Source organism: Penicillium macrosclerotiorum, assembly GCF_028827735.1.
Source record: "Penicillium macrosclerotiorum strain IBT 26536 chromosome Unknown utg000001l_segment0_segment0, whole genome shotgun sequence".
Classification (NCBI taxonomy): Eukaryota; Fungi; Ascomycota; class Eurotiomycetes; order Eurotiales; family Aspergillaceae; genus Penicillium; species Penicillium macrosclerotiorum.
The window spans coordinates 230,511-249,552 of record NW_026643081.1 but is presented as its reverse complement, the minus strand read 5'-3'; the positions used below and the strand labels follow the sequence as shown (position 1 = coordinate 249,552).

At 50.7% G+C, this 19,042-nt stretch overlaps 9 protein-coding genes across 9 annotated transcripts; 4 read left to right on the top strand and 5 right to left on the bottom strand.

The window, feature by feature from the left end:
* Positions 1 to 142: 142 nt before the first annotated feature.
* N7462_000082 (UPF0183 domain protein) lies at positions 143 to 1,746 on the bottom strand (the record flags this gene model as incomplete). The annotated part of the gene is made up of 2 exons (XM_057071808.1): positions 143 to 1,629; positions 1,656 to 1,746. 2 exons carry the CDS (start codon positions 1,744 to 1,746, stop codon positions 143 to 145), a joined length of 1,578 nt encoding a protein of 525 aa, XP_056938338.1.
* Positions 1,747 to 2,072: 326 nt separating this feature from the next.
* N7462_000081 (putative kinesin family protein (BimC)) lies at positions 2,073 to 5,745 on the top strand (the record flags this gene model as incomplete). Its single annotated transcript, XM_057071807.1, has 3 exons — positions 2,073 to 2,537; positions 2,595 to 4,742; positions 4,795 to 5,745. The coding sequence occupies 3 exons, from the start codon at positions 2,073 to 2,075 to the stop codon at positions 5,743 to 5,745; spliced, it is 3,564 nt and encodes a 1,187-aa protein (XP_056938337.1).
* A 504-nt stretch (positions 5,746 to 6,249) lies between these two features.
* On the bottom strand, positions 6,250 to 7,281 carry N7462_000080 (uncharacterized protein; the record flags this gene model as incomplete). The annotated part of the gene is made up of 1 exon (XM_057071806.1): positions 6,250 to 7,281. The coding sequence occupies one exon, from the start codon at positions 7,279 to 7,281 to the stop codon at positions 6,250 to 6,252; it is 1,032 nt and encodes a 343-aa protein (XP_056938336.1).
* Positions 7,282 to 7,958: 677 nt separating this feature from the next.
* On the bottom strand, positions 7,959 to 8,421 carry N7462_000079 (anaphase promoting complex subunit 11; the record flags this gene model as incomplete). Its single annotated transcript, XM_057071805.1, has 2 exons — positions 7,959 to 7,990; positions 8,175 to 8,421. The coding sequence occupies 2 exons, from the start codon at positions 8,419 to 8,421 to the stop codon at positions 7,959 to 7,961; spliced, it is 279 nt and encodes a 92-aa protein (XP_056938335.1).
* A 221-nt stretch (positions 8,422 to 8,642) lies between these two features.
* Positions 8,643 to 9,676, top strand: N7462_000078 (sulfurtransferase; the record flags this gene model as incomplete). Its single annotated transcript, XM_057071804.1, has 2 exons — positions 8,643 to 9,556; positions 9,619 to 9,676. 2 exons carry the CDS (start codon positions 8,643 to 8,645, stop codon positions 9,674 to 9,676), a joined length of 972 nt encoding a protein of 323 aa, XP_056938334.1.
* Positions 9,677 to 10,331: 655 nt separating this feature from the next.
* N7462_000077 (uncharacterized protein) lies at positions 10,332 to 11,672 on the top strand (the record flags this gene model as incomplete). Its single annotated transcript, XM_057071803.1, has 2 exons — positions 10,332 to 10,452; positions 10,543 to 11,672. 2 exons carry the CDS (start codon positions 10,332 to 10,334, stop codon positions 11,670 to 11,672), a joined length of 1,251 nt encoding a protein of 416 aa, XP_056938333.1.
* Positions 11,673 to 12,582: 910 nt separating this feature from the next.
* Positions 12,583 to 13,191, top strand: N7462_000076 (RPEL repeat-containing protein; the record flags this gene model as incomplete). The annotated part of the gene is made up of 3 exons (XM_057071802.1): positions 12,583 to 12,719; positions 12,778 to 12,913; positions 12,973 to 13,191. 3 exons carry the CDS (start codon positions 12,583 to 12,585, stop codon positions 13,189 to 13,191), a joined length of 492 nt encoding a protein of 163 aa, XP_056938332.1.
* Positions 13,192 to 14,641: 1,450 nt separating this feature from the next.
* On the bottom strand, positions 14,642 to 15,829 carry N7462_000075 (zinc-dependent alcohol dehydrogenase; the record flags this gene model as incomplete). The annotated part of the gene is made up of 3 exons (XM_057071801.1): positions 14,642 to 14,832; positions 14,892 to 15,619; positions 15,684 to 15,829. The coding sequence occupies 3 exons, from the start codon at positions 15,827 to 15,829 to the stop codon at positions 14,642 to 14,644; spliced, it is 1,065 nt and encodes a 354-aa protein (XP_056938331.1).
* Positions 15,830 to 16,264: 435 nt separating this feature from the next.
* Positions 16,265 to 19,025, bottom strand: N7462_000074 (glycoside hydrolase family 2 protein; the record flags this gene model as incomplete). Its single annotated transcript, XM_057071800.1, has 5 exons — positions 16,265 to 17,062; positions 17,115 to 17,350; positions 17,414 to 17,844; positions 17,891 to 18,844; positions 18,904 to 19,025. 5 exons carry the CDS (start codon positions 19,023 to 19,025, stop codon positions 16,265 to 16,267), a joined length of 2,541 nt encoding a protein of 846 aa, XP_056938330.1.
* Between the last annotated feature and the right edge of the window lie 17 nt (positions 19,026 to 19,042).

Genomic DNA, 19,042 nt, shown 5'->3' with positions numbered 1-19,042 from the left:
CCGTTGCATTCAGATGAAGAAAAAAGTGAAACAATGAAAAAGGAGAACCTCCAGGATTAATGTTCATGTCTCATGGACGATATGAAAAGGATGCCCAGTTCAAATAGTCAAAAAATTATCCAGTTCCCAGACGCCCATAGGATCAATACACCGTCAAACAACTAACCGCGCCATTCTTCAGCACCTCAAAGAGAAGCCCTGGGAATCCAAAGAGCTCTGTATTACCCAGGCCTCCGTCATGCCCTTCTGGTCCTGTTCGAAGTCCCCGAGAGGTACTTTCTTCCCAGCCGCCGAGGAATTCGACACTGCTCTCCGGGCTGTCGCCCCAGCCGCGATTCAGGACCATTGGCCGTTGCAGGGCACGTTCCTCGCCGGGGTTGGCATATGACCCTTTCCACACATCTCGCAGTCGCTCCGAGATTTCATCGAATGAAGATTCAGAGGTCAGACCACCATTGGACTGGTCAGGATGAATCATCCATCGACTCCGTCGGTGACGGTTGAATGGGTATGAGCCTGGTACATTACCATGCAAGATGACCTTAGTGACGGTCAGTTGCGACGGTGAGGACTGATGAGAGGAATCTTGTGTGTCTGATGCTGGAAATCCAGGACCGGGAGGTGTTGCATGCGATATGAATGCATCAAAGCCGTGATGAAAATAGTTGAAGAAACACTCAGAGGGCAAGGAAATTGGATCACTGATGCTATTTAGAGAGATCTCCTCATCAGAATCATCTGACACGCTGTTATTCGATGAGTGATCAGTATCCGGGATATCGATCCCTCGGCCAGGCGAGGGACTGAATTGTAGCAGGTCTCCACCACCACCGGTGCCGCCACCGCCGGTCCCCGCTGCGCGATGGATCGATATTCGCCGGTCATTTTTACGGTATATGGCATCTGGGGGGCCGAACTCGGCAATGAGGTCCTGAGGAGTGGTCTCTCCAAGGCAAATTTGCAGCGTGGGGCTAATTCGTCGGATTACTTCTAGTCTGCCGGCGCCGAGGATGTGAAATTCTTCGATCTCATCGGCGAACGCATCACGGGTCTTGCCGACCACCGCTGAAGAACGTGGATATTGAGGCTGTTGGGCGAAAAGTTTCGCCCGAACCTCGGGCCAAGAGGGTCCTTGAAAGATGGCCATGGACGTCGCTGGCATCGCCACAGAGGATGACAGAAGGGCTACATAGTCGCACGAGTCAGACCATGCCGAGTGCTGGAGAGGGAAAGTGAATGCGACGCCGGGGTACGAGAGCACATAAGTGCCATACGGCGACTGATCCGGTGGGGGAACATATTCTCCGGGGTGGGTTGGACCAAAGAGGCGGTTGTAGACCTGTCGGAAATTGGGACCCTGAGACGAAGTCGGTTGCTCGGATGATTTTCCACTCTTCATTACATCCTGAGTCTTGTAAACCAAATTTATCCTCGAAAAATCCAGCACCTCGATCAGGCGCAACCTCTGATCAGGTCCGTCAAACCGTAGACGTAGCCCGTTGGCGGGTAGCCTCAACACAACGGGTTTTCGCAGGGGCTCCGTCGAGGAGTACGCGAGGTCGATCTCTGGATACGTTTGGGGGTGTGATTTGACCCGAGTTAGGACATTGTGTAGGGAGGCACCAAGCGCTAAAGTGAAGAACCATTAGCTATACTATCCCCGCACCTGTAGATCATCGGAGACATGCTGATAAAGCCCAAGCCCTTGCCCGGGAAAATCTGTACTGGTGCCGATTTGGCGGTCATTATAGTCGGGTTGATTTCTGGGTCATCGAGCAGGAAAAACTCCGCTGAAAAGGAGGTTGATGATGTTGAGAGATAGGCGTCATGTTGGAACCACCGCGGGGAACAATGACGCTAATCATGTGAGAGGGGAGCATGACAAGGGTTAGGTCACGTGGGGGTTGTTTATGTTTTGCCCAAATGGATCCGCCCACATCCTCGTCTCCCGCTGGACTGCTCCGACAACCCCATTTGTCGACCAGGTTTCATGCACTGATCTGCTTCCTCATTTACAACTGAACCTGATCTGCTTTGGGGGATTTTTGATACATTGCGACCATCCTTTCATCATGGTCGGCCCTGCACGGCCTTCCTCTGCAATTCCCGCCGCCGCGAGGAGGTCGGGTTTGCGCCAGCCGACTCGCAGAGCTGGATCGGCCGTACCGGACAGGCAAGCGTCTCCAGCAGTAACAATGCGGCCGAATACATCCTCCCTAGCGCGCGCGCCGAAGCAGAGCCCCGATCAGTCGAACCCAAGCTCTATCGTGAAAAGGAAGGAACGGGACTATGAACGGGAAATCAATGAGGATACAAGCATCCACGTGGTGGTGCGCTGCCGTGGTCGCAATGAGCGGGAAATCAAGGAAAATAGCGGTGTTGTCTTGTCGACTGAAGGAGTCAGCGGAAAGAACTTGGATTTGTCGATGGGTCCAAATGCGCTCTCAAATAAGACTTACGCTTTCGACAAAGTTTTCTCTCCTGCTGCGGACCAAATCCTTGTGTTCGAAGAAGTGGTTCTACCAGTTTTGAATGAAGTGGGTCAAAGAAATTAGAGTCTCGAGTAAAGCGCATCGTGCTAATTATGACCACAGATGCTGGCGGGCTTCAATTGTACAGTCTTCGCATACGGCCAAACAGGAACTGGAAAAACATATACCATGTCCGGAGACATGACTGATACTCTCGGAATTCTATCAGATGATGCAGGGATCATTCCAAGGACTCTTTACTCGTTGTTTCACAAGCTTGAAGAGACAGATAGCACGGTGAAGTGCTCTTTTATCGAACTTTACAATGAGGAGCTGCGCGATTTGCTATCCGCGGATGACAACACAAAACTGAAAATTTTTGAAAGTGAAAAAAAAGGCCACGCATCTACTCTCGTGCAAGGCATGGAGGAAAGTTATATTGACTCGGCGTCGACCGGTATCAAGTTACTACAGATGGGCAGTCACAAACGTCAGGTGGCCGCTACCAAATGTAACGACCTCAGCTCCCGCAGCCACACTATTTTCACCATCACAGTAATGACGAAACGCACAACCGACTCTGGTGAAGAATATGTCAGCTCTGGAAAGCTTAATCTAGTGGATCTGGCCGGTAGCGAGAACATTGGACGAAGTGGCGCGGAGAATAAACGTGCGACCGAGGCAGGTCTGATCAATAAGAGTTTGCTGACTCTGGGACGGGTCATCAATGCTTTGGTTGATAAAAGCTCCCATATCCCTTATCGTGAGTCAAAGTTGACAAGACTGCTACAAGATTCACTGGGTGGTCGGACAAAGACATGCATCATTGCTACAGTATCACCCGCGAAGAGCAACTTGGAGGAGACTATTTCAACACTTGACTATGCCTTCCGAGCCAAAAATATTCGCAATAAACCCCAGATCAACCCATTAATGTCCAAAAACAAGCTGCTTCGGGATATTGGCATGGAGATCGAGAAGCTTAGGAGCGAGCTCATCGCGACCCGGCACCGTAATGGTGTCTATATGACACCAGATGCGTTTGAGGAAATGACTACGGAGAGCGAATCACGGCGAATCGTTAACGAGGAACAACGAGCCAAAATTGAGTCTATGGAATCAAGTTTGAGGCATAAGGTACAGGAGCTGTTCGCTTTGACGAGTAATTTCAACACTCTCAAACAAGATAATGAGAATACCCAGTCGAAGCTCAGCAACACGCGGGAAATTTTGGAGCAAAGGGAAATGGACTTGAAAGATACGTCAGAGAAATTGGACGAAGAGAAGATTGTGCGCCAAGCTCATCAAGATACCGAGAACAGACTTCGCAAACTTGGGTCTGATCTCCTTTCCACCTTGGACGACACCGTTGAGGATGTTCATGGATTGCATGCAAAAATTGGTCGCCAGGACAAGTTAGAATCTGATAACCGCCAGACATGGCAAAGCTCAACCGGGGAAGTTATCAACGTCACCCAGCAAATTGACGCCCGCGTGGAAAACTTCCAGACTAAGCACACCGAGCTATTGGAAAACATGTCGAGCAGGATCCACGATTTTGTCGACACTGAGCTCAACACCATTCGATCGACTCGGTCACAGCTTCAGCAGTTCTCTTCCGCTTTCGATAAGATCGAGGCCGAGGCAAAGAAGAAGACTTCTAGTGCCCATGATGAGATGAATGAGGTCTTAGAGGAGATTAAGGTTCTCCGCGAGGACGTGAAGACTAAAGTGGGCGAGGGTCTAAATGGGCTATCAGCTGCTGCCGCCCGGATCTCGAAAGAAGTTATTGGTGAATTCTCCGAATTCCATTCCCAGCTTCATTCATCTTATAGTGTTCTCGGCAAGGACTTTAAGTCCATGTTCGAGAACATGGTTTCCCATCTCGATCAACAAAAGTCTGAAATCAACAAACTCCGACTTGAACTCCAGGAAGCAAACCGCCAGTCTGTGGAAGCCAGCCGCAAAGCCTCATCGAACCTCGCCCAAACTCTCGAAGAAGAGCATGCGAGTGCCCAAGCTGAGCGTGATAACCTCATGTCCCAAATCCGGAACTTGCTCGATGAATCCAATCAACGGCAGTCCACTCGTCTCAAGACCAAGTTTGAGACCATCCGGGCTGATATTTCAGCATCTGGGGACGCCCTGGAACAATCCACTGCCCAGTATGATCGACACATTGACGAATGGATCTTTAAGGAGGAGCAATTTGCAAAGGATGTCACAGCATCCAGGGATGAGATGAAAATTAAGATGCAAAATGACTGGGAGGTGAGATTTGTCGAAGCCTTCATATATTTACATCCATAGCTAACTGTGATAGGCATTCGACCAACGCAATGCTTCGATTCAACGCGCGACCGAGTCGGTACATCAAGAGACCGTACGTATCGTGGATGCCCAGATGAACGACATGAGCAAACAGATGGGAGCCCTCGATGACTTCGTGGCTAAAGCTCGGTCTCACAATGGTCTTTTCCATGAAGAACAGCTATCAAGCCTGGACGCCCTTGCTGATAATGTTCGAGAGTCTCGTGGAGTCATCCATATCCAACTGGACAGTCTGGATGGACGTGTGGGCCAGCTCCAGGAAGATGTCACAAGGCATACTGGAGACTTGGAACAATCCACTGCTCCTCTGCAGGATGAAGTGCGCCAGCCGCTCAATAAGCTTCGGGCAACAGTTCAAAGCCACCCCATGAAGGATTATGTTCCTACAGGCGCCACACCTCAAAAGCGGAAGTATGAGTACCCAACAGACCTACCTCGAACAGAATCCCACGATGGCCTTCGCTCTAGGCATCGCACTTCTCGTCAGTTCACAGCTCTCCCTTTCAATGAAGAGGCCCAGGCGGCGCCGTCCCCTAGCTCTCCCGTCTCTTCGCCATCCAAAGGCTTTGTATACAGCGATGCTGCGGACGAGGTAGGGATTCATCATATTCCGTCATCAACCACCACTTCTTCCAACAATGGCCTTAGGGAAGTCGATTTAAACGTCGCCAAACAACTCGCGTGTGATGCCGACGAAGACAGCTGCAAGCCTGAAACTCCCGCGGCAAACCTATCCCTGGACCTGGACGAAACCCCCGAAAGAATCGAGCCAGAGCAACCCTCTCTCAAGCGGCGCCGCTCGGGGTCAAGCAACACCGTCGAAGCGAAGCTACCGCATAAAATTCTCTCAAAGAAGATGGCAGGTATGATGGAGGGCCGGGAGAACATGCCCCCTTCCGCCATTTCCGGCAGCCGCAGATACAGGAACCGTGCTGTCGAATAATACAACTGCCCTTTGTCTCGCTTTCTTTAACTTTGTTTTTCTTTTCACTGTCGAGTATGACATCTTGATACCCAATATTGTTGGCCTTTGCCCCCTGGGCTGGAGTTTGTGGCTGAGAAAACTATGTGGGATTGTCATTCCTTTTCTTCTATTTTGTCTTGATCCGTGCGGGAAACCTATAGAAAGGGACGCTTGTTACTTTGTCTTCATTGGAGTTACCCAGTCTTGGATACTATTTCATCTTGCATTCTTATTCGGATCGAGTTCTGGTATAATCAAATACCGCAATCACCCAATCTCGTACTGTCAATTATTGTCATAGATTCAGAGACTGCCAATAAGCCATCGTTGTATGCTTCAAAAGATGTCCATCCATCAATGAACAAGTCACCCAAAACGCCTATGCATCAACGCCAAAAAGTGAAAGCTAGCGCCGGCTCTCATTATCGTAATCAAAATTCATCATCAAGCAAAGAAGAAAGAAAGGTTTACTACAGGCATCGTTCACTCGTCGGTCTCCTTCTGCAAAGCTTCTTCACCAGGGGAATCTTCTGTTGGAAGTTTCGTGTCAGGAGCGCCCTGGCCCTCAGCCAATTGACTCTCCTCGAGAAGAGGCATTTCTGCAGCGTCAATTATCATCTGCAACTCACGCATCCTCACTGCGAATCGCTCCATCATATCCTCCAGTTTCTGCGTGCCTTGGCCGTCTCGGCCTTTCCCGGCGTCCGCAGGAATCCCTCCGGTCCCGTGGATCTTGAGCATTAAACCGTTCCCTAGGACATCGCCCGCATCATGATTCTCGAATGTCGGTGCAGGTACCATCTCGCTGTTCAGCACCTGCCACGTCGGCGAAAAGCTCTTTGCGGACGTTACACGGAACTGAGTTGGTGTTGCGGTCTGCCCTGGGGATGTGTGTCCCGCTAGCGTCGATGGGTTTGCCGGTGGCGATGGCACAGATTTAGTGGCTGGATGGTCAGTTGCGGGGTTCCCTTCGGTGTATTCAAGGATGGGCTCAACATCTAGCACAATGTAGTTCTCCTGAACTCCCGGAACCACCGGAGGGAGAAGGGTGGGCTTTCCGTCCTCTGCGTGATCTTCCGGGCCCTGCTGAGCTGTGTGGGTGCGATCTTGTGCTGTGCCAGATGTAATCTCCTGCTGCGCAGCCAAGCTGCGCATAGCAGCTTCCGTCACAATATCGGTGTCATCATCGGAGAAAATGTAATGAACAGTCGGGTGGTGATAGTCCGATGCATGCGCATCTTCGATCAGTGTGAAGAACGGCTGGAATTTCAGAGGCGGAGATTGTTGCTTCGCCTCATTCTCGTGCTTCTCGCCTGGAGATTCGTCAGGTGTACTGTCATAGGGTGGAGCTGCGGTTGGCTGCGCGGCCTGTAGAGCCCGGTCTATCGACAGCTCATCTGGACCATGAGCGATCTGATCGCTCGGCAGCGAGGATGGGACAGGGCGGGTTGGAGGATCGTCAAGGAGGGTCTGGGAGGGAGGAGATGCAGGATTGGACGGGGTATTCAGTGACATCGCCAGCGCTTCATAGTTGGGAAAAGTCAACGGTCAGGTCGACTTGGATGATGTCGTTTCCTCTTATCGATAACAGCACGTGATACCAAACCAAAGGTGCGTCACACGATATGCGCACATATTTTACTGTTATGATGGTTAGCTTACGCATGCATTATAAATTTGGGATATATCTTAAAAAAGAAAAAGCATTTATCTTGTTCCACACTTTCAGAAATCAAAAATAAACATTTGAAAATGACGTGATTTGGGATGGAAGTGATTCTACCTGGCTTTATATATATCAGCGGATCCCTCCCGGGTATTCGGCCCAATACAATAATATAGCTACAAATCGTGTATCCACGAAGTATCCACACGACTACGTTCGTTAAAGAACTCGCAATATCGAATGCTTATGACGTTTGGAAACTCTTATTGCCATGTTATTGAGTCAATACTGAGGTTAGGATAAACGTAAACATGATAGATTCGGATGGTGCCCCGGGGCTCTCAATCCGATGTTCTATCGGCTCATCCATATTCGAACCAGCTTCAGTGAGAAAAACATGCAATCCATTATACTATGTGTTCTTCCAGTAGAAGAAAATAACATGATGAGGGCAAAATATGGAAAAACAGGGGTATCTTTATTTCGACCCAGTAAACGCCGGTGGAGGGAAGCTGCGGACATGCCATCATTCATCCTCGTTTTGTTTCCATTCGAATTCTAGAGGCCATAAGCAACATATTAATCCATAATGGGGGGTATTCATACTCTGTCGACACATGGGACATAGTCCTTTGGCAGTTTCTTGCTGGATCCAGGTCAAAAGACAATGCTACTCTCCCGCATCAGTCAGTCGACCAGCCCAATCCAATCCCGGCCAAAATATCGCATCAGGGAATCTTACCATATGGAATGAATGGCCACATTTGCCAAGAACTGTGATCCAGGTCAGCGTCATTGCCCAAGAGGCCCCAATCGGTGAAGGATTCGGATGCGCGTAGCGACTCACGAAGCGAGCAGTCATCACCAGGGAATTTGCAGGTGGGACAGGTCCCGTCAAACTGGACGCGACAAATACCACAGACCTCATCCTCCGGCATATCCCAATGCCAGGTTGCGACGGCATTCCATTCCTTCAATGTGACCTTCATGGTTGTTTGGCGGGCGCAGGTTCCCAAGGTGGAAAACGGCGAGGTTCCGCTTCCGATAAGTCGTTGTTTATCGTTTATCGCGCCATCACATGAGTCGCTTCTCCGCACCTCCACATCTCCCCTCTGAGATATGTAAATTGGCGACTCCGCCAACCCTGTCGACCATGGCTTTTGCGGCCGTTCGTTCTGGTTTTTCTCCTACCCGTCTTCTCCATACAACTATGGCTTCTCCACGGTTCGCTGTGCAACAGGCTCGCCATGCGTCGTTCTCCTCGTATCTCGTCACCCCTAAACAGCTCAATGAAGCTCTTAAAAAGAACCCCCCAACAAAGATCTCGACTTCTCCGAGGGTCATACCCCTCTGTGCCGCATGGTTTATGCCCAATGATCCCGAGGGCCGTAAGGGAATTGACTCTTTCCGCCAATCGCGCATTCCCCAAGCACGCTTCTTTGATATCGACGGCGTCAAGGACCATGATTCACCTTATCCTCACATGCTCCCAACTTGTGAGACCTTTGCAGAGGCTATGAGTGAACTGGGAATTCGCCGTGATGACGAGATTGTGGTTTATGATACCGCTGAGTTGGGAATTTTCAGCGCCCCGCGTGTAGGCTGGACCCTGCGTGTGTTTGGTCACCCGAATGTTCATCTTCTCAATAACTATCGCCTCTGGATTCGCGAGGGCCTTCCAACTGAGAGTGGTGAACCCGTACCTGTTGAGAAGTCGAACTATCCCGTGCCGACCTATGACTCCAAAATCGTGATACCTTTCCGTGAAATGAAAGAGCTGGCCTTTGACTACGGCAAGGAAGGCGCCGAAGAAATCGAGATCTTGGATGCTCGGTCTTACGGTCGCTGGGCTGGAACCGACCCGGAGCCGCGCCCTGGACTCTCATCCGGTCATGTTCCTGGGTCTAAGAGTATGCCTTTCCAGGAACTGCTGGACCCCGAGACTAAGACCTATCTGCCCGCCGAGGAGCTGAAGAAGATCTTTGAAGACCGCAAGGTGGACCCCTCAAGGTCGATTATCAGTACCTGCGGCACGGGAGTGACCGCTACGATTATTGAAACTGCCCTTGGAGAGGCAGATTTTGGAAATCCCAATCTCCGCCGAGTATATGATGGCAGCTGGACGTGAGTCGACCCCCCGGCGAAAGCTCACCTCAGCCCTACTAGTCTACTAACGGATAATCCAGAGAGTGGGCTCAACGAGTGAAAGAATCGGATGGATTAATCAAGAAGGTTAAGCCCTAAGCGTTGGATTGTTGGAGTGAGCAGCGCACACTAGATCGAGTCGGCAGTGGGCGAGAATGGAGGTCTTTTTCTATTTAGTTGGCCTGTTTTTAGCTCTTAGATGATACTCTACTCCGCTATAGACCTATCCCTTCTTTACCTCTGATAGCCCTTCTCCCTTCCATTCCCCATTTATCTTTCTAGGCCGCTTCGCTTCTTTGATGACTACTACTTCATCCTGCTTCCAAACTCTACACTTTACACTTTACACTTCCCGTTGATCCACTCACTGACTGTCCATTCAACTTGAAAGGCTGAACCAAGGTAAATGCTTAGTCAGCACAATCGCTCGTCTCGTCGCGGTGAAAGGCTTCATCTTTGACGTGGACACCCAAGCCCTTTATCTCCTTTCCCGGTGTTGCATGCTGTTAAAGATGCTGCATATGATCTCTGATCCTTTGGCTTTTTATCGTGAGTGCACCTCCCCCCCAATCCGCGTCATACCTACTTCCGCTTTGCCCCCACATTCCCACGTCCCTCCGTCGTCAAACCTCCTTCGTGGGCTCCCGCTGACTCCGACTCTCCTCCCAGTCGCGGTTGTCAACACCATTTTCCCGGTCTAGGGCAGACTTGCCCTCTTCCGACTTTCCAAAAGACATTCGTTCCCTGTCTCGCTATGGCGGCCGGACGCAAGGTCTTTCACTGCGCCGTGGATGAGACGGCTTTGACTACCAACATCAGCGAGATCAAGAAATGGACTACCAACGGAGCCATCGATCTCATTGTCCCTCTTTACAGTAGGTATTCCGGTCTGTGAGAGAGGGAGGGGATTTACTCTCCATATCGCACTTTGCTGAACTGACTTTCCCTTTCCCCTTCACCTGTAGCCCTCGAGCGGCTCCATGCCCTGAAGCGGGCGGGATCGCAAATCGCCATCAATGCCCGCGAGGCTGTCCGCTTCCTCGACCGGGTCACGTCTGGTAAAGACCAAATAACCGCCGAACGCATCACCCTCCAGGGCCCGATGGAACAATATGAGCGCTGGGAGGATGCGGAGAAATTCTTCTTGCCGGAATTTGTGGAGGAACCTGAGGCGATTGACGACGCGGAACCTTTCGAGTCAGCGCCGGAGGAACCCTCTAAGAACAAGACCACTTCTGGTCCCGAGGATTTGTCACAGATGCTTCTCAGCAGGCTGAATTTCAAGAAAGACGCCGAGGTCGCCTCGATCACCTCTGCAGGCTCGCCCAGCGGACCCGGATCTCGCACTTCCTCCCGCAGCTCGCGCACTAGCCCCGAATGCGCCCAGCACGAGAACGGCGGAACTAGCAAAAATGATAAAACTCAGTCCGGACACCAACGCACTGTCTCTGGTACAACCATCCCCGTCGCTCCAGTTGCGTTGCGCCCGTTGCTCAGCGCTCTCCTGTGGCGACTGCACAGTGGCCCGGACGCTGAAAACTCAACCAAGAGCTGCATCCTCATCACCAACGACCGTGCGACACAGATCTGGGCCCAAAAGTTTGGAATCGGAGTGAAGAACATTCTCCAGCTGCGGACTGCGATCCAGTACGAGGAGCGCGAATACAAGAACCGATGCAAGTATGTTGAGAAGACTCAGATCCAAACCGTGGAACAGCCCAAGACCCTGCTGTCCTACGAAGATGATAGTGACGAGGATGAACTGGTGTTTGTTCCGCGCGGGGGTCGTGGCAAGGGTGCCTCTCGTGGTGCGCGAGGGGCCGCCTCTCGCAAAGCTGCCGCGAAGACTGCTCCGTCTGCCGTGGAGACTACTATCGAGGTTCCTACACAGCCTATCGATCCAAACTCGTTTAGCCGCTCCCTCGGTGGTTCGAAAAAGCCCGCGAAACCCACTGTGGATTTGAGCACCCAAGAGGGCGCTGCCCGCGGCATCGGAGGCGCATCGCGTCGGTCCTCGAGCGGACGCCGTGGAGGATCCACCCGTGGCTCCTCGCGAGGCAGTGGTCGTGGACGAGGCAAGCTCTGGGTTCCTTGAAGACTGGAGCAGGTCTGCTGCAGTATATCGACTGCCCTGGTCGAATTTTTTGCAGGCAGACTATGTGGTTTCTCTTTGTGAACCTAGGCATCCAGGACCGGAACGGGTTTGTCTTGTCATCTTTCCTTTGCAGGACGGGCAGAATCGCGCGAAGGGGAACTCCGTGCTGTGAATGCCTGCAGGACGTGTTTACTCTCTTCCCTCCCTTTCTCACCTCATTCCCCGACCCCGGCAATGAAATCCAGACCGCTGTGGCAGTGCCGGATACACCGGACACGACGAGTCGAACCATCCGATGGAGGATTCGATTCGCGGCTAGAGCGCTGCATGGATTTGGTCCTCGGAAAAGCCCTTTTGTGTGCCTTTGTACCTTGGAATTTCCTTGGGAGGATATGGGTCGCCCCTCTGGCTCGCGCTCTCTCTCTTCGCTTTCCTGACATCTACCTCGAGACGTTGCTGATTTTGGTGCGATCTCCTGCGTCATGTATGATAGTGGATTTGCATTTACTTCAGATCTACTCACGGGGCTTTTTCAAATTTGCGTCATCTGTTCATTTGTTTCCTGAAATTTCAACCCGCTGCTTGTAGTAGTAGGCTTTTGTTTGCGCATGTAGTTTGAAAGATGGGCAGCATAGGAGGTCGACCCAATACTAGTGGACTCTACAACACATTAAAGTAGTACTCAGTACCCCCATTAGAGCCCAGGTTGACTGGGCCGGCCCCTGAGGTCGAACCAGTGAGGAGGTAGCAGTACATGGAGCTCTGGACTTACTGGGTTTCCCCGCGTGACGGTCCCGTGGGACTTGCATCACTTGACGTCCTCACTTGCCTTCTCTTCTTCTCTTCTCGCACCTCGAGATTTCTCGACTCGCTCTCCTTCAACCTTCACTTGGATTCCTTCACTATCATCATGTCAGCGATTGACGACACTCCCCTTGCCGCCTCGCCGCACGAGCGCCGCAATTCCCTGGAGAAGCACCTACAGATGCGACCGGACATGCAGGACCTCAAGAACCGCCATATTCTGCTGGACACCAATGTCGCCCCGTATAGCTCATCCCTTTGTTGAAAGCTATGAAACTTTGTCTACTAACACTCTCTGCAGGGCTCTGCAAGCTGCTCAACAGGACCTCGATCGCCAGCGCGCTTCGGACAGCCTGAAGAAGAATCTGGAGAAGAGACCTGGACGGGATCAGCTGGTGGAGCGTAATTCTCCCTTTCCCTCTCTGTCTTGCCTACAAGTCTACCCAGTTTCCGAGCCCCATACTCTAGACCCTCCAGGAATCTTATCACACCCGAGCCGTTGCTATCTTGCTATCCTTACAGCCCCGTACTAACTAGCAAAGGTAATATCCTTCCCGCCTCGACTGCTGCCCCGGCGCTGCAGGCCAATGCCAAAGAACTTGAGCGACACATGCTGGCCGACAACCTGGAACACAAGATTCAGAACCGACCGGAGCCAGAGGAGCTCATTACACAGGGTATCCTCTCCGAAGACGAAGACCCGCGCTCCGCTTGAACGAGCTCGTACCTGGTTCTTTTGGATTTATTTTGCGGGGTTAGTTTCAGGTTCTTTGACTGGCTGGGGGGTGGAGCTCTTCCGTGACCTCTCTTGTCTCTACCCTGATGAGTTTCATGGATAATATGACAAGCTTATGAGGATGGCGGCGTTGTTTGTATTTTTTGTTCTTTTCCTTTCACGACGCGCTCTTTTCTTTCCATTTGGGTCTACCACGGGCTGTATCGGGACACTTGCTGTTACAGGTGGTGATGTCACCGTGACGCTTGATCGACAGCAGATTCCTCCACATTCTTAGTTAACGTTGTTTAACCTCCTTCGATTTATGATACGTAGTGTAAAATTGATGTTGTAGAGCTCATTTTATCCCATATTTAGAGTTATCATACATGGCGACGGATTGGAGTGGTTAAATGGTGAATTGAACCAGAGCAACAGCTGGTGGATCTTCACTGCGGGGTCCCGGATTCCTGAAATAAGTCTAAGCCAAATAAACTACGTCTGCGGTAGCATCTATAATATTTTCTACATAAAACCAAGCTAAAATATAGAAGAAAGCGTGTACTTCACAGGGTGGAGATGGTCACTAGAATATCCCTGTGAATGTTCCATCTTTACAAGGCCAGGTCACCTGGAGTTCGTCGATCGCTTCTCGGTGGTACAGGTAGTGTCAATATGTTAGATAACACTCATAGGGAGAATTTCTACACTTATCAAAGGTTCTCCCTACTCTATTCCAAGTGAATTTAGAATACTTGCACTACTTACAAAAGAAAATCAACAAATAGACATTCATGGCAAGTATTCTGTACAACCATATGACGCTCTCTTCAGGAGTGGTGAAGATGTAACTTGGCCAAATAGGATTTGGGAAATAACTCAGATCTGTATCGTGAAGCCTCTATTATAGCTCCGAATTACATCTTTTGAAGCCAAAGGTGTCTAATTAGCTCCCCCGTCCATAGAAAAGTCGAACTGAGCTTTGAAAGCCACCCTTTTCCCAATGCAAATGGCCTAAGAGATCTTATGTAGAGATAACTTAAAAGGTACTTAATAGAGGCTTACTCCTCCTTTATTTTATTTAGTACAATATCGGGTCATTTCAATCATATTGTAAAAGAGAGATTGCTATTCTAGATTATTATCGTAGTGTAGAGTAATCCCAAAGCAGCTAATAAAACTTAATACGCCGCACACCCGAGAGGCGACTGCGATTTCATTATGCACGCTGTAGGGCCTTCTCTATATGCATACACCGATGCTCCTAAACTACAAGACTGACAGCATATTTGTCAATCATAGTTTGGAGGATGGTATATTTCGAAGCACGGGATATCTAGAATCAAGGACGTGACATCTAAGTGAACTTGAATCTATTGTCCGGAAAGCGAATAAAGAAAGTGAATCTTAACGTAATCATCAATATTTTCATTCATGTCCGTCAACGTGTCTACTGTTGCTGAGGGATTTTCACCACTGCTCTCCCCAAGATGGCATCATTCGTAATACGTTGGATAAGATTCGAAGTCTCCGAGAATTCAAACACTTCAATTGCCGGTGTAATGACTCCATCGAGGGCAAGTTGTAACAGTTCCTCCATTTGTTTTTCACTTCCCACGGAAGAACCCTTGATGGTGAGACCTATGTTGCATTAGTATCAAGCACATGTCCAGAGATGTATCGCGTCAAAAAAGACGTACCGCGAGCAGCACATAATGTTGCGGAAATGGGCAGCTCAATGTCATTTCGTGGAAGACCGACACAGATAATATGTCCCATGTTTCTGACCAATCTTGGTGCCATTTGAAATGCCTCTTTGGTTCCTGGAACCACAATGGTGGCGTGAGCTCCTTCAGCCGTGATGTCCAGAACTCGCTGGGCGACATCTTCTGTCCGGAAGTCGACAAACGCCTCCGCCCCGGACGAGAGACTGAGCGCTCTCTTGTCTTCGCCGGTATCTACAGCAATAACCCGTAGCCTTTTGACCCGGGCGGCAATCTGGACGCCGATATGCCCGAGTCCACCGCCAGACCCGGAGATCACCAGAAAGTCCCCCGGCTGAAGCTCCTTGTCCAGATGAGCGAGCGCGCCGGCCATAGTGAGGCCGGCACACAGCAACGGGGCAGCTACTTCATCGGGAACACCGTCAGGGATCCGAGTGATAAATCTTGCATCAGCGATTGCATACTGCTGCAGGGTTCCCGGCACATGGCGGCTGGTATTGAGCTGGTTGGGACAATTCTGGAAAAAACCTCGCCGGCAGACGGAGCATTCCGTGCATGCCTTGTAGAGCCACTTGAACCCTACTCGCTGACCCATCAAAGAGGAAGGCACGTTGGTGCCGGCCTGGACCACAGTTCCCACGCCTTCATGGCCGATGATGGAGTTGTAAGCGCCCCAGCCAAGCACCGCTCGGGTTTCCGAGTGACTTGTTCCCCAGACGATGGATTAGATCGGGAACGGATCAGACAGAATAGGGTTGGTGTGCTCACCAGATGCCCGTGCAATTTAATTTAATCAGGATCTCATCTATCCCTGGGGTTGCGACGGGGATATCTTCGCGTAAAACCACTGTGAAATCATCTCCCGGGTTTTGCACCACAGCCGCTTGTTGGAGTGGAGGAATGGAGACTGTCATTTTGTTTCTATGTTTCTGGGATGTAATTTGTTGTGTGTTTTATGAGATGACCGAGCTGGATCAACTTGGGCTCACAGTAACGCTCAAGCGAAATTGTTTTCATCTGAGCATTGAATCTCGTGATATGCGAGTACTAAAAACCTCCCCGCGACTTGGGGAAGCCGCTTCGCCACTGCCGAAAACACCTACCGACCCTCGGGAATGGAGAATGCAAGCCATAACAGGCAGAATGATGCCCGAGAACAGTTCATTGGACATTCTATTTAAGATAGATGCTGTAGAATTTATACAGGACCGAAAATATTGCAAGAAAGGACTCATAATGTCATTTTTGATCAGTCGTTACCGTGAGCCATCTACCCCCAGAAGTGGAGAGTTCAGGTTGAGCGTGGTTGAAAAATCGATGATCAAGCTGCCGATCTTCTCAAATCAGGCTTACTCCAGAAATCCACAAGATTCCTGACCCAGATAGCGGTATTTCAGCGACCGACTACCCAGTCCGCTAATTACAACCACCTGTTCATCCCCAGGGACAATGTCTATGGCATTGTCCGCCAGCTTCACACCTTCTTGCTCTTCGATGACAAGGCATTTCACGGGCTTGCGGGCGTTAATCACTAGTCGCGCCTGATCTGATGAATCGCGCTGGAGTTGAACGTCAAGGCCGCGATTCGAGAGGTCGAGGTACTTGAAGGGCTGTGGCCAATCGACGTCGCGTGCCACGACCTTGTTGTCAACCCACAAGCGAGCAGCAAGAACATGGGGCTCTGGCTCAGCAATATGGTCGAGCAGACCATCAGTGATGATGTTGGTTGTGCCGTTCGCTGTGATGAGCACGTCCTCGCGTACGATAGGCGGCCGGATGTCCTGGCCGGTGTTGATGGATAAGAACCGGAGCTCCACGCAGCCGTGAACGGATTGTGGCCGGTTGCTGGACACCCAGAGCTCGTATTTGCTGGTTTGAGGAGGTTGGGCGTGCGCGACACTCCAATCATGATGCTCCCGGCGCACTCCAACCGCGATCGGGTTGAGTACTCGCTTGACGGCGTAGTACGCAGGCTTTGGATTCAGGAAATAATCGACGATCGCCCATGAGATTGTCGGCCAACAGTCGTTCAGTTGCCACAGTAGTGCTCCACCACAGTGTCGCTCATCGCCCCATTGCTTCCTCCATCCACGGTAGCCGAACATCATCGTCTCGGCTTGCACGACTTGCGTCAGGTAGATATATGTCTGGAGAGTTGGTGAGTGTGACTTCGCTGGAGGAGAGGGGGGAAAGGAATACCTCCAAATCAGTGGCAGTGCGCAGATTTTCTACCAAATAGGTGGCCAATCGCCTTTCATGTCCATCTGCCTTATTATGAAAGTCGATAACATGCGACTGTGGGAAGAGATCCTTCGGATCTTCGACAAAGTATTCAATCGTAGACACATGCGGGAAAGCCTCCATGCCGAACTCGCTGTTGAATCGGCCACCCAGGGTATCGAAGATTTGATATTTTTCCTGCGTACCATGCCATACTATGGGAAATTTATGTAAGTATATGCAATCTAACAACATAATGGTTTCTCAATACGCCTTACCATTCCACTGGTGCATATCCCCAACGGTGGGGTCCGACGAAATCTTCCCGTCTCCCCACGGGCTGCCTGGATGGTAGAATGTGCTGGGCGAGTGTTCGGAGACAACTTCAGGGAGCAATTTTTCGTAGATATACCGTGCGGGGAAATCAGTCTTAAGCCAACTCTCTGGGTCCTTGTCCTCAAAGTTGTAGGTCAAGCCCTCTGATTCCTGAACTTGATAGTCTTCATTGTTGCCGGCATAGATAACAATCGAAGGGTGGTGTCGCAAGCGCTGCACATTGTAAATGGTCTCCGCACGTATCGAGTCGAGGATCTTTGGCCACGTTGGATAGTTGCCGCATCCGAACATAAAGTCCTGCCACACTAGGACACCGAGTTCATCGCAAGCTTCGTAGAAGGCATCGTCTTCGTAGATCCCACCGCCCCACACCCTAGGGTTGTCAGTCTTGCCTTTGAATAATAGACGTCTACACGTACCTGATCATGATTTGTCGACCGGCAACCATCAGTTCAATCCATTTGCGATATCTTTCTGCAGTGACGTTCGACAGCAGGCTGTCAGCTGGAATCCAGCATGAACCGCCACAGAATATATCCATCCCATTGATGCGGAAGAAAAAGGATTTGCCATGTTTGTCAGGCTGTTGAACCACCTCAGCCGTCCGAATACCAAATTTCTTGGAAGTCTGGTCCACAATATCTCCGCTGCGAAGGAGAGATACGGATACTTCGTACAGATTCTGCTCGCCATAGCCGTGCGGCCACCAGAGCTCGGGACGGTTCACTCGGAACGAAACCTCGGCTTTATGTTCTGAAGATACGGGGATGTCCTGGCTTGCAATTTCATTGCCATTTCGCGTCAACTGGAAACGAGCAGTGTAATTTCCATTATCCCCCGCTTCCACCGCAGCAGTAGCAGTCACTCCAGCAGTCTCATGGTCCCCACTCAGTTGCACCTGGGGCCACAAATTGACGACCCGGGCAGTATAGACTTCAAGATGGATTGGGCGCCAGATACCTGCCGTCATCAAGAAAGGGCCCCAATCCCAGCCCCAATGATACTGTGCCTTGCGCACTGCTAGACGTGATGGGTCTCCGTTAAAGCCTACCCACCTGTGAGTTGTATCAGAATTCCGAAGCTCGCGCGCCTTGAGAAATGCACAGTCGAATTCAATCTCGAGAGTGTGCTCGCCCTCTGCCTCCAATGCCTTGGTCACATTGATCCGATGACCTAGGAACATATTGTCACTCTGTAGAATGACATTTCCGTCTAGCTTGACTGTGGCAAATGTGTCCAATCCGTCGAATACTAAGTCAATGGTAGCGCCCTCGGGTGCGTCTGGTTTCTGGAATACGTTGCGATAGACCCATGATCTCTCGTTAACCCAACGGGCCTTGAGCTCGTTGAATCCGATGAAAGGATCCTCTAGCCTGAGAGTTCGCATGAGTGTCAATGCGTGTTCTTCAATCATGGCCAAGCCCGGTCTTACTTTTTGTTGGCAATGAGATCCTGCTGCACCACGGACGGCACAGCTGGCACAGGCATCCAATCTTCAGCATCGCGGTCCCGGAAGGTCCATCCCGTGGAGATTGATTGACGATAGAATCCCATAATGACGAGAAGTTGAG